Raw genomic sequence first — 14,330 nt, 5'->3', positions numbered from 1 at the left:
ATTTTCAAGGGCCTCCCCGATGGCATAGTGGTAGCATCGTTGCCCTGCAATCAAGGGGCCCCGGGTTCGATATCCGGTGGAGGCACATAGTGGTTCAAATCCCACTTTTAACTGTACGTCCAGTCCCGATTAGCCTTATTGTGCATAAAGTGAACTTAAAACACCAAATCAATCAATATTTCCTTAGGTTAAATAAACTTTTTTTGGGTCATTCTCTAGTTACTACAGAATAAACCACATGGAAAAAATGCAAATAAGTAATTTATATTTTTCATAAGTTACAGAAAAGTATCCTTTTTATTTATTTCTTTGCAGAGCAAAAAGTTGTGAGAACACACAAAGAAAGAGAAAGTAATATTTACATGAAAATCAAAGTCTTTCATTCACAATGCACTTTGGTTTGAGTGTATTTGGTTAAAAAAAAAGTATGTTCCACTTGTCTTTGTACACAAATACAAAATCACCTGTTAAAATAATGTCGGTTTGAAATTAAAAGTGCAAGTTTTGGTCCACTTTTTTTACATACATACATATCTTTGTCCACATAACCACAGCTGCATCTGTGCACGTTTCTTTCAGATGGGACAGTTATAAACATTCACAGACCTATCTTCCGACACAGACACTATCCTATTGCCATCTGGATTGTACTTGACACCCCAAACCTGAAAGAAAATGCAAACTTTAGAAATAGCATAATGCACTACAGAAGTCATAGGGATAAAGAAATATCGGGCCACTTTAGCCCCTCTCCACATCACTAAATGCCTTGTACAGTGAGTCTCGTGGTCGACTTGTCTGCGGAGCTGTGGCCATCGCACCAGGTAGTGAGAGCGCATCTACCGGCATTTAGACCGACGTCAGTGCTTTATCAGATAGCTGGTGTCAACTTTGGAAGTGTTTGTGAAGTGTTAGTATGCTAACGAGTGTTTTAGATTGTTTTGTTTTAGTTTACATATTACTGGTGCTTTTCTGCAGTCTATATTTGCAATTTAAAACAACAATTTTTTATGTACGACTCTTACGTAATTATGAATTCTTGTAGGGAAATTAGAAGGCATTTTGCACCAGAATTCCAATTTTAATATAATTAAGCCTTGTTTCCATATTAAAAACACTAAGTTGCTGACCAAGGCAGTTTATTAAGATAAAAAATACACTTAACAGGTAACGTTTCAACCCTGTATCAGAATGAAATATACTACACACAGAAAGATTACATACACATAGCAGGGTCACTAGCCACACAACAACAAATCAAGTTGACAGTCCTTATCTAGGAAGATTTCTCCAAAGGAATTAAACATATCACCTCTTGACAGTTGTCTAATGGGTCAGCTACACTGACAGGTGATTGACAGGTCAAGATTAGCAAGAGTCTGGAGCCACCTGCTTACCACTCACCCACCCCTCCTGCCTTTTTGGATATGGATGAATACCTCCTCCTCTGGTCTCCTTCTTTTCTCTTCTTTATTCCTTGTCCATACTTCTTTTTTCTTCATTCCTTTTCTTCATCCTTTCAACTTTCTCTAACACACTCTTCCATTCCCTGTTTATCTAGAGTCCCCCATTCCAATTCATGATGTCTTCTCCTTTCTTTTCTATTTCTTTGGCCTCCTTCCATTTTCCCACTAGTTCTCTCTTCTCTTTTCTTATTTGCCTAGCCGAATCCCATTCAACTTCATGTCCTGTTTCTCTAGTGTGTTTGAATATGGCATTCCTGTCTCTCTTCAATCTCACATCATCCATGTGCTGCTTTAACCTGTCTTTATGTCTCTTCTTCGTTCCCCCTATATATACACTTTCGCATCCTCTGCACTCTGACCCATTAGTCAACTGTCAAGAGGTGATATGTTTAATTCCTTTAGAGAAATTCTTCCTAGATAAGGAATGTCAACTTGATTTGTTGTTGTGTGGCTAGTGACCCTGCTATGTGTATGTAATCTTTCTGTGTGTAGTATATTTCATCATTTTAGTTTAGTTCTTCGTCTGAGGAAGACCCTGATACAGGGTTGAAACGTTACCTGTTAAGTGTTTTTTATCTTAATAAACTGCCTTGGTCAGCAACTTAGTGTTTTCAGAATTCCAAGATGTTCCCGTTTCACACATAGGGAGTGTTCAAAAACTTGTGAACAAATTTAGGAAAACGGGGTCTGTTCTTGATAAGAAGTGACCGGTAAAATGGCATGTTATTTCTGCAGAGAAATTAGACGACGTTGGAGCACGAATGGTACATACTCCTCAAAAATCCCTCCGGCGCTTTGCACAAGAAACAGACATTTCCAAGTCATCTGCGTGGTGAGCTATCAAGCTTCTAAACCTGAAGCCATACATTACAAAAAATAAAAAAAATACATATCAGGAGACAAATTGAAGCAAATTCGAACGAGGAACTGATGCATGTTAGTGAAAATTTCCTTAAAAAATGTCGTAAATTTGTGGAAGCAGGAGGACAACATTTTCAACAACTCTTGTAACAAGACATGTGCTTATTTTAATTGTAACTGTCCATGAAATTGTATGAGCTTATTTCATTACATAGCTAGCAGTTCCAGTTATGTGGATGTGGCATCCAGTTTGCTGGCAGACATAGTCTCAATGCCCTGCACACTAGCCGCTGCTCCGTGGACAAGTTGACCACGAGACTCAATGTATAAGATAGACTACAACGGAAACTACAAATTTTGTAGGGTATGAACACAAACTACAAATTTTGTAGGGTATGTTCCAGCTGAAGCAGTACCATAACAGTGAGTATACTAACATTTTAATACAGCCTTGGGAAGGATTATGTATTTTTATTTTATTTTAATGATAACACAGCAAAATATATTAGTTAGTAATCCCTTTAGTGTATTTATTATAAAGTTGAGGAGAAAAACAGAGTGCAAATTGCTCTAGGGTTACCAGACATCCCTTTTTTCGGGTCCTAAAAATGGTCCAGGTGGGTTTTTAGGAAACTGGGGAAATGTCCTCCTTTCTGGAGGACAGAAAACTGTTTCTACTTCAAAATTCGTAACAAAATTTTATATTTGTACATAAATGTTAATTTTGTTTCAATGTTCAATTTCAAAGTAAGGAAATACAACACTTTTAGTTGCAAGCACAAAGGCATCAAAGAAAAATTGTTGGACAATTGTTTAAGTCAGTGGAGAGTATATGGGTGGAAAGACTTAAAGACAGAAGATGAAATGTCAGAGATGAACACCAAAGTGGGAGACTGGTTACGTGACAACTGAGGCAGTGAAACAGCAGATCGACCAGTGAATCTGTTAATTTAGTACTCTCTTTCCTGACTTGAACTGAATCTTCATTCTGCTGTAAAATTCAGAAGGTTTCACTCTCTCTGACCACAAAAAACTTATAACACTTCGTTGCTCTTCTACGGTGTAAGTCAACAGTGGAGCGACCATGTTGCATGAGCTACTGCACAGGCGCATATTGCTCGATCGTTACAACACTTTTATGGCATGTTGCTAAGGAAGCATTTTGAGTCCCGAAATACAACTTTTCGTTGCGCAGATAGGCTGATAGGAAGTTAACATAACTACTGTGTAATATGCCTCCACAGGGTATCGAAGCCAGGACCTTTCAATTGCAATACGACAAAGTATCCACTTCGAGACCCCCCCCCATAAACACAATTTAAACATGTACAATCATGTAAACTTAGTAGTACAAAACATGGTTTCTCAATGTACGAATAAATTAAAGTCATCTATGTTTTTTGCTTCACTTTTTCAGACAATGATTGATTATATGATGTTTATGATGACTTACTTATGCCCATACCTGTGGATTGATAATGTTGAGCTTTGTTACAATTTCTTGCCGCTCTTATATTTATATCTACTTTTAATATAATACTGCAAAATCGCAATTAATTTTGGTACTTGCTTCCTTACGTTTCTTAAAGAATAACGTGAGCATTGTTTTGTCTTGAGTTGTACTGTTTGTCTGGAGTCATGTCAATAATGTCTTTCTTTCACAGGTCTGCAGTAGAAAATCCAAATGCTGTTATCGCACAACAATGAGGAGCACCCCAAAGTTATGGACCCTAATGTGAATTATGACGATTCATTGTCGACATCAGAATATATACCATCCACACAGAATGCTTCGCCTGTGAGAGGGACTACTTTGTCCTCCTATCTACGTGCACTATAAGATATACCTCCATTCAATGCATATGAAAGCCCTACGTGTGAAGACAAGTTCATTACCGCCACTCACAACCACATTCGGGAGACTTAAAAAAGGAGTGCCTTATGGAGACAATTTTTCCTATTTGTGACATGGGTCACGTAATTGAGCAAGCACGATTACTGGAGGCACATTCGTATAAATGCAATTTTGGGGGATCAATGTTTCTAGTAAAAACGACACAGAATGGACTGGAGAGTAATTGCTTCTATGAGTGCAACAAAAGTGAATGTTCTCATAGGTGTACAATTAGAAGTATTCCATGAGTCAACCAACATTCATTCATCACGAAAAATCTCTGGGCAAAATATTGAAGAAGTGTACAAATAAAGCATTAAGTGAAGCAATTGCCGAAGAGAAGAAGTTAGCAGAAGACAGGGGTGACACAGATTCAGAAAACTTCCCCAACATTACAGCTATTGTGGATGGCATCTGGTGTAAAAGGACGTACCGACATGGGTATAATGCCTCGTCAGGAGTGGTAAGTGAAGATAATAAATATAAAGGTGTAAGCAGGGTTGTTAAAGATCCGGGAATTTTAATTCAATACAATTCAATTCTGGTCCAGGAACCTTTTTCCTGGATGAATTTAAATACGGTCCAGGAACCTTTATTTCGGATGAACTTAAATCCGGTCAGGGAACCTTTTTTCTGAACGAATTTAATTTCGGTCCAGGAACCTTTTTTTGAAATAATTTAAGTTCGGTCCGAGAACCTTTTTTCCGTAAGAATTTAAATTCAGTCCAGGAACCTTTTTTCCGGAAGAATTTAAATTCAGTCCAGGAACCTTTTTTCCGGAAGAATTTAAATTCAGTCCGGGAACCTTTTTTCCGGAAGAATTTAAATTCGGTCCGGGAACCGTTTTTCAGGAACAATTAAAATACCTTTTTTCAATGAAATAATACGCAACTTGGACTGAATTTAAATTGTGCAAGAAAAAAGGTTCCGGTCCTACAGGGAACCCATTAGAATTTTAAGGTTCCTGGACCTTTAACAACCCTGAGTGTAAGGTAAAACTATCCCCTGTGCATTACACCTTGCCTTGAAGGCATATGGGGGTGTGGAGGTAGGGTTCCACACATTCTCGACCCCGGTCATAATGGAGATGTTTAATTTTCATTTTTTGGCTTTCTATTAAGTATTTTTTATTTTTAAATTTTCAAAAGGGAAGACTATCACAAACATCCATGTCTTATCAAGGATTCGAACACAGGACCCCGACTTCTTTGCGATAACCAATTAACCACGGAAGTCGACAACGACTAGATATCCGGTAGTGAATATCTAATTTAATTGTTTCAATAGTTATTTCATTCATCAATCTACGAGTCTATTCATTGATCTAGCTTGTTTAGTGATTTTGAGTTGTTACGCTTCCTAACTGTGCAAAGTGCAACAAGCAAGACTGTGTGTATGTACGAGGGCGGGGGGCAAGGACAGTTTACTTTCTCTTAGTAGTCAAGGGTTAGTATTAAGATGCTACAGTGCAAGGACAAAAGCTGGTAAAAAGTGAAGGGGAGGGGGCAACTATCTCCCCTCGCTCCCCCTAATTGCCGCTACTGATGAAAGTGAAGAGGGACATTTACAGAAAGATAAACATCTTACCTTTCTCCTGACTCGAATTCAGGTCTTCTGATTTACCAAGAACAATGCATCTCGCTTACCAAATAAATCATTGCCCTTTAGAACTTGATCCATGCCCTAATACTGATGTAAAAAAAACAATGTTGAAAGTATGCTAATGAAGATTGCTAATTATAACTTTCTGAAATTCTATTTCAGGCGGTTATCATTGGTGCCGAAACACAGTCCTTGCTGTTTGTTGGCGTGAGAAATAAAGTGTGTCTGATATGTTGCGCTACTGATGAAAAAAATAAAACCAAGAGTTCACATATGTTTTAAAAATTGGCAAGGGGCATCTACTGCCATGGAAGCAGACAACATTGCCGATGGACTAAATTATATTGAAGAAGTGCACCGCTTGCGCTGCACAAGACTAATTGGTGATGGTGATGCAAGCACCATGACCAAAGTGCGTGAATGTGTATTGTATGGTTCGCGTATACTAAAAATTGAATGTGCCTATCTATCATGCTGTCAGAAGATTTAGTTGTACTCTGGACAAAATTTCTGTAGCTAGTAAACGTTTCCCAGACCCTTCAGGTGTTAAATCGAGAAAATTGTTGAGAAAACGATTATCACGACTTGCTGTTGGAGTTCGGGCAGTGATTAAATGTAGTGCAATAATGAAAGTGAATGAAATTACAGAGACTAGACTTCAGAATTTCAAAAACCAATTAAGGAATGTCATTTGTCACGTGTTTGGCTGTCATCAAAAGTATGGAGAATTTTGCAAGAGAAAGGAAGTTGATCCTGATGGTGACTGTTACCTTCAAATGAAGGAGAGTGGTGTGTTAAGAGCAGTTGAGCAGGAACTGGACAGAACAATAACATGCATAGCAAATACATTATTGTGGAATGCTACCAACAACCTGGCCGAAAGCTACGAGAGTCAGTTTGCAAAAGCTGTAGGGGGTAAAAGGGTGGATTTTTCTCGAGCTGGAAGCATTCAACGTAGAGCTTGTGTAGCTGCATTGGCTTACCAAACTCGAGGCCAAGGGTGACATGATGCTGTACACAGAGAACTCTCAGGTGTCAGTCCTCCTTCTGTAATGTCATTTATTAGGAGGCGGGAACAACGCAGTGAAAAAAGAAGATGCTGTAGAACACAATTTGGTAAATTTTCAGAAAAATGCAAGTTAAGTAAACAAATTCCTGCGAGGCGATATTCATTATGGAACTAATCAAAGTACTCCAGATCTTTCCAAAGAAATATATGATAATCTGGCCCAGAGTCATGTTAAAAGATTGAGTGTATCAACGGGAGATGAGGTCGAAGTATTAACACGTGGCCAAGTCAATAGCGAGAGATGGCGTGAAGAAAGAAGTAAGAGAATACCATCTTCTTTGTTCAAAGACGTTGCATCATGAAGACCAACAACACGTACTTGTTGTTTGGTAAAAAGAATAACAAATCTCCATGAAAACACCGGCCGTGCCTTTTCACTAGTTTATGGAAGGGATAATAAACCAGATGCTCGTATGCAATATGCAAGGTTCCACCCAAATTATAATGTGCAGCAATGTAGATTATTTGTACATAAAATGCACCCATTTTTATGTAGTATTCTAGATTGTTTGGTGAACAGTGACGGCTTATTGGAGATAAAATGTCCGTACAATGCCCGAGAATGTTTAAGACTTGTTGACGTAGCGAGAAGTAGAAATATTGGGTTGAAAGTAAACGAAAATGAGATGATGTACTTGAGAAAAGCACACTGCTATTATTACCAAATACAAGGACAGTTGGAAATAACAGACAGGGAATGGTGCGACTTGTTCGTATGGTCCCCGAACGATACCCAGACAATAAGAATTCTTCATAAGCCATTCTGGGAAAATCTTTATCCCAAACTCTACAATTTCTATAACGTGTCAGTGCTACCTGAACTGGTGGATTCACGATCAGCAAGGGGTATGCCCCTTAGAGAACCTGATCATGTGTTAAAGCCCATAGAAGATAAAACAAAACTGTAAAATAGGGTTTTCAATTACTAAAAGTTTCAGTTTCATAAATGAAATATTTAATTTTGGTAGTGCTGTGCTGTAAAAAGTTTATGTATGTACTGAGTATGTTGATTTTTATTTTGTTCCACTTGTAGTGAACAAGACTTTATCATGTTATGTTCTATTTTTTTAGTACAAAGATATTCACCTTTATTCTTTTAATGTCTCAACATATTTAGCATGTTATGTTTATGACATATGTAATAATTGTTTATCGCATTTATTAATATTTATCACATATTTTAAAGTGCTTACAAACCTACGATTTGCTTGCTCATGTATTCATTCGTCTTGTTTGCTTGACGGTACCTGTTGAGAATCTGTGTGTGTGTATCATATGTTGCGATATTCCGTCATTACAGTTTATATAACAAGGATTTCTTTGTGTTTTATCTCATATCTTGTATTTTGATTGATATTTCTTACATTCTGTAAAACATCCTGATTGATTCTTCATTTCAGGTATCTTACAAAGTGTTGAAATTAATGATAAATTTTTGCATCATAATTAAATAATTATACACTTATTTATGATTTATGCCACTAATAATCTCTCATGTATTTTGATGATCACTTCTCATACTACATTCTAAACATACTTATTCTAATGTAATTCCATAGGAGTATATTTTTTAAAAGATCTAATTAGGGCTTTTCCTTGTCGAAACTGTGGCTTTCGCTGGGGGGCAGGTGTGTAATCAAACTGATACAAAGTTGACGATATTACTGTTATGATCTCATATCTATTGTGCAGCAGATTTATCACCTTTAAATTCCCAATAGAATTGAAATCCAGACTGGAAAGCTGAGAAATCTTATATTATCAATTGTTTGTTTTACATGTTTTCACATAGAAGGTATTTTCCCATTGTGTAAATCCATTGCTGTTTTACACGAGACTTGCCAATCAATGCCAGATCACCATAGTGTTACTAAACAACACTAATGCTTCCTCTAACTTGGAAACTGTAAAAACGACGCTGTTGTAAGTCAGTCAGCAATATGCCTTGGTAAGTATACATACCTATCTGATAAGTATATCATTGTGCAAGATGAATTATGAATACTTTCGGTACCCACTATAAGGTAAACAACATATTTACACGTATGGTACTAGAACATCACAATAGGTTTCGTTCTGATTTCATGCAATAACGAAATATAAAATGGCTTCGTAAATGGATTCATGCATGGACTATACACTTGACTAACACAACATTTGAAGAGGCTGTTTTTGGACACAGTTACGGTCTTCGTTTTTATGTGCCACAAATATTGTCATCATCATTAGAGTTATTTCACTATTATTTCTTTATATACTCCACTGTATCTTGTTACGTCTTTTCCGTAATTGCTTTCCCTAAATTGCATTACGCTCGTTGGATAACTTCGTGAGAACAAATAATTGAATATGTGCTTTATGTTTGCTTTCGAACAAACAGAGGTTTTTACTATCAGGAAAAACCTAGATTTTTTGCTTTGGGGCACCAATTGCAAATCAAAACATCTACACTGTCACCTGCAGTGAGAAAAATGGAGGCATTAATCTTGCAGCAATCCTCGTATGCTGCAAATTACTGCAACTTCATTGCCAAAGTTTACTATGTTGCAGATATATATTTAACACTTCAACGTCATTTTACAATGGTGAAATAAATAACTCTTCTGTTTAGGATGCATTTAAACGACTACTATCAAATATCTAGCACAATGCGTTCTTCCACCATCCTTTGTTTCAGTTCTCTTAACTTAAAAAGAAACTAGGCAAATGTGACGTCATTTATTGACAGCAAATGTTGCTTCAATATAGTTTATTGATCAACCAGTATGTAGCTACCTTGAGTATAGCAATGCGTAGATCTAGCATCATGGCACTCAGTTGCCATGACAAATGGTGCTGCCATCTGTTATTGAAAAATTACCGCAAAATCACCTTTAGTACGACCTTAACAGAGTAGTCTTTTTTATCGTTTTTTTCTTTTTTACAAATTTTGCCGGCCTTAACTACACATAAGCTAGATAATGAATACGTGCAGTAATATCACTATAAATTATACTGTCCTTTTACAGATTCATGCAATAAAAATAACATTAATTAATTTGAATATCTTAATTAATAGTATTTTATTTAATATAATATAATTATTTTAGTTTAAACCTTATTTTTATTATTACTATTATTATCATTATTTTGAGACACTTGGTTTGGACCCCCGTACCATATTTCTAGATACCGGGTGATTATAATTAAACTGACGGTGTTCAGAGTGGTACAGCATGGGCTATAATCAGCATAGGAGTCTGAAACTTCGTATACATGCTAATTAAACAATGAGCTCGCGAATTATGGAAAAAAAATAGTTCCAATTGTCGCCACCAGTTTAAAATATGGCACTGTAAGCAGTCAGAACGTGGAATGGGTACAGGAAAAAGGTAGGAATGATCAAACACATGATAACAGTGGTTCTGGCACGTTTATTAGGAACTATGGTTACAAGAACTGTTCAATATGACCTCCCAACTTGGCAACAGGCTGCATCCGTAACACGACATGGTCGACAGTTGCTCGCAGCATGTCTGGTGAAATCTGAGTGACATATCATTGTATGCTAGCCTTCAGCTCAGGCAGAGACCGGATATGTCTCTGATAGACATGATCTTTTAAATATCCCCAAAACCAGAAGTCACATGGATTTAGGTCGGGGGACCTGGAAGGCCACACATCTGGAAATTGCCTAGAGATGATGCGGTCATTAGTGAAGGTTTCCCGCAGCAAATCTTTCACTTGACGAGCGACATGTGGTGTTGCCCCATCTTGCATGAAAATGGTGGTGTGTTCACAGTTCCGTTCTTGCAAAGCTGGAATCATGTGTTACACAAGGAGGTCCCAATAACGTGCAGATGTCACTGTGCACCTAATAGGCCCTCGAGGTGTAATCTCCTCAAAGGAAAACGGACCAAGAATGAAGGAGCTAGTGAACCCACACCAAACAGTCACGTAACGTGAGTGCAATGGTTGTTCCTGCACAACATGTGTATGAACCCCATATGCGACAGTTCTGTGTATTCACTGCACCGTCCAGAGTAAAATGCACCTTATCAGTCCACATAATATTCCCCGGCCACATGTCATCCACTTCCATGCGTGCCAAAAATCGATGGGCAAACTCACGGCATTTTGGAATATCTTGGGGTTTCAATTGATGCACAGTATGAATCTTGTAGGGATACCAGTGTAAAATGCACCGCAAAACCTTGCGAACAGACAAAGGAAGAGACAATTCACGTGCCACAGCTCGAGCACTGGTTGCGGAAGGTGAGGCATGTGCTGCACGGTCAGCTACAGCTACAGCAACTTTGTTCACAATTTCCACGGGGATGGGCCACCTTCCTCTCCCTGGTGCAACACCCAATTCACCTGTTTCCTCGAATTTCTTCATCATGTTCTTTAGCCCATTAATTGACATGGGCCCTCTTCTCAGCCCTTTCTGTCGGTGATATTCCCGCAATGCAGCGTTGCTATTGTTCCCATTCTGGTAAAACAACTTCACTAGCAGTGCACGGTCTCTCTTCGCAATAGCCATTGTGTTTTACACGAACAAATTCAACCTTTTTAAAAGGAATCATCAACGAGGGTCACCAACAACCACCAGGGAGTTCACACAACGGTTAGGCAATGCCACCGACGTCGGAAAAACATACTGACGTCCGAGTTATGGAAATTTCCACGTTCTGACTGCTTACAGTGCCAAATTTTAACCTGGTGGCAAGAATTGGAACTCTTTTATTTATTTATTATTATTTTTTCATAATTCGCGAGCGCATTGCTTCATTAGCATATCTATGAATTTACAGACTCCTACGCTCATTTCAGCCCGTGCTGTACCACTCTGAGCACCGTCAGTTTAATTATAACCACCTGTTACATGCCTGGTTTGTGTGTATATATTTTGGTGGTGTAAGCTTGAAACAGTTTTGGGAATCAGGACATAACATTGCAGAAAGAAGAAAAACTGCTTCAATAATAACATTTACATTATTTTGTAAAGTCTGGCAGTGGTTAGGTGGACTTTTAAAAACATTGTTAATTCTTGCGATTGAATACACTACGTTTAAAGAATGAACCATGAGGGTCCATTTAGTAGGGCATCTGACTGCCATGTGGAGACATGGCTTCGATTCCTACTGTGAATGATGTAAGTTGGGATATTTCCGAACTTGTCCATGCATAAAGTGTTCTGGGTTTCATCCAGTCTCTAATAAATGTGTACCTAGGGGTGAAACTTGGAGAATAAAGACAGTCGGAACATGATGGTGACCACATCATCTCCAAAAAGATGCACCTTCATGGTATGGTACAGTGAGCATGGGGGACATTACTTATGAAAAACTTAGCAACATTCACCACAGGCTGAAATTCACAATAGAATTTGAAAACCACGGCAGCATCAACTTTCTAGACCTAACTATCACAAGAAGGGGCAACAAATTCACCACCACAGTACACAGAAAACCAGGGGCAGGGAACCAATATATCCACTCCCTCTCCAATCACCCACCCAAACATAAAGCTAATGTATGGCTTCATTTCTACCGAAGAGTTGTCTCTCACTGCACAAGTGAAGAGGATCTGAAGGAAGAAGTTAGCATGGTTACAGACAGGACTTCAGCATGGGTGCACAGTGCAACTTTCTACATGGTGTAGCAAAGCTGACATGCAGGTGGGACAACCTAACTACCACCACCCACCCAGCAGCTATAAAACGAAATGGATTGCCGTCCCTTACCACCAGACAACATCTAACCACCTGACCAAGACCCCGAAACAGTATGACATCAAACTTGCACACAAACCATTGAACAACATAGCCACTGCCCTAACACAAGAGATAGTTCCTTTCACCACTTGACAACCGGGAGTATATGATGACCAGTGTGAGTGCAACTCGCATTACATTGGCAGATCCACCAACGAACGTATACAACAGCACTAAACCGATGCAAAAAAATCGCAACCCGCTACCGGACTAGCAAAGCACCTCAAGCTTAACGAACAAGGATCCAAAAAGTTTCAGTCAGGCATACAGCGCACACCCTGATTGACGCAAAAATCAGAGACACACGCAATTATGCACTTCCCACGTGATCTGAATATCGACAGTGGACAGGCACATCATATTTGGCTCCCGCTATTGCAACAACTCAAACCTATCACATGCAGCAGTGGTTTGCCTTTCCCTACCATCCTACCACATCCAACTGCCTTACCAAAGCCCTCCACCCCTACAGCATCCAAATAGCACACAAACCAACCTCCAAAATAGCTGACCAACTAAACGAACATAAACGGTACTTCCTCTCCCCCCCTCAACAATCCAGGCATCTATGATGCTGAATGAGAGTGCAAGGCTCATTACATCGGCAGATCCATCAGGCCCATCAGTGAGAGAATTCAGCAGCACCTATCAAATGCATAAACTGCCCAACCCATCACCGGACTTGCCAAGCATATCAAATTCCACAACCATAAAATTGAGAAAGTACATGTCAAATACAAAGCACACACTCTCATAACACACAAAAATCAAAGAAACACACGCCATCATGCACTACAACCATGAACTGAACATAGATAGTGGTCAGGCACACCACGCCTGGCTTCCGTTACTGCAGCAATTAACACCGGTGAACAGCAGACGACATATACGCAGACATACAGGTAACAGCAGCACAACTAGCGGCGATTTAGGAAAAAAAAAAACAGAAATGCGCCAAGCAACAACACAATGAATTCCAACGAGGATGGTGGCAGTGGCTACCGAAATTAATAGAAAATAATGTAAAACAGCTTCGCGGAAATCGTGAGTACCTTAATTATCTATTTACACGTCTCATTCCCATAGTATGAATAAATAATTTAGTAACTCACTCACATCATATACAGTTGCAACAATGTTAGCTAACTTTTCTCACTGAAGTTTGTTTCTTTATTTCTACATGGTTAATCAAATCGGTGGTATAGTTGGTAGGGCATGTGACTGCCATGAGGGGAGATCCAGGTTCAATTTCTGGGGTGGGTGATCTAGGGTCAGAATTTTTCCGGCCTTGTCATCGCATAAAGTGGCTCTGAGGCACACCCAGCCTCAAATCAATGGGTACCTGGGGGAGGAACACTGGGGGTAAAGGCAGCCAGTGTGTCATGTTGATCACATCACCTCCAAAATGACAGAGATCGAGAATGTATAGGGCCCTAGCTACACATCCCCTAAATGTGCCTTCATGACACGGTGCTATATGAATGGAGAACTTTGTCTTTTACTTTACAATTAACCTTTTGAGTCCCAAGGCCATTTTCACATGTAAACCCCCTGGTCAATTAAATGAGTGAAGATCGGAGGCTAATTGTCCTAGAGAGATGAGTGATATACCGTTGTACGCGGAATGAACCAGAGATTCAGACTATATGAAATTTATGCAAATTCAGCATATATTTGGCAGGG

General features: G+C 38.9%; 1 protein-coding gene across 1 annotated transcript in view; it reads right to left on the bottom strand.

Moving 5' to 3' along the window:
- Window positions 1–256: 256 nt before the first annotated feature.
- LOC145978354 (uncharacterized) overlaps window positions 257–14,330 on the bottom strand; it is a 60,865-nt gene continuing 46,791 nt past the window's right edge. Inside the window, exon 8 of the mRNA XM_083110951.1 lies at window positions 257–665. Within this exon, the coding sequence (XP_082967077.1) occupies window positions 576–665 (90 nt within the window). The 3' untranslated portion in view covers window positions 257–575. The remainder of the gene's footprint in view (window positions 666–14,330) is intronic.

This window comes from Lepisma saccharinum, chromosome 24, assembly GCF_977018435.1.
Source record: "Lepisma saccharinum chromosome 24, izLepSacc3.1, whole genome shotgun sequence".
In the NCBI taxonomy this organism is placed as follows: domain Eukaryota; kingdom Metazoa; phylum Arthropoda; class Insecta; order Zygentoma; family Lepismatidae; genus Lepisma; species Lepisma saccharinum.
This window is presented reverse-complemented; position numbering and strand designations above follow the sequence as displayed.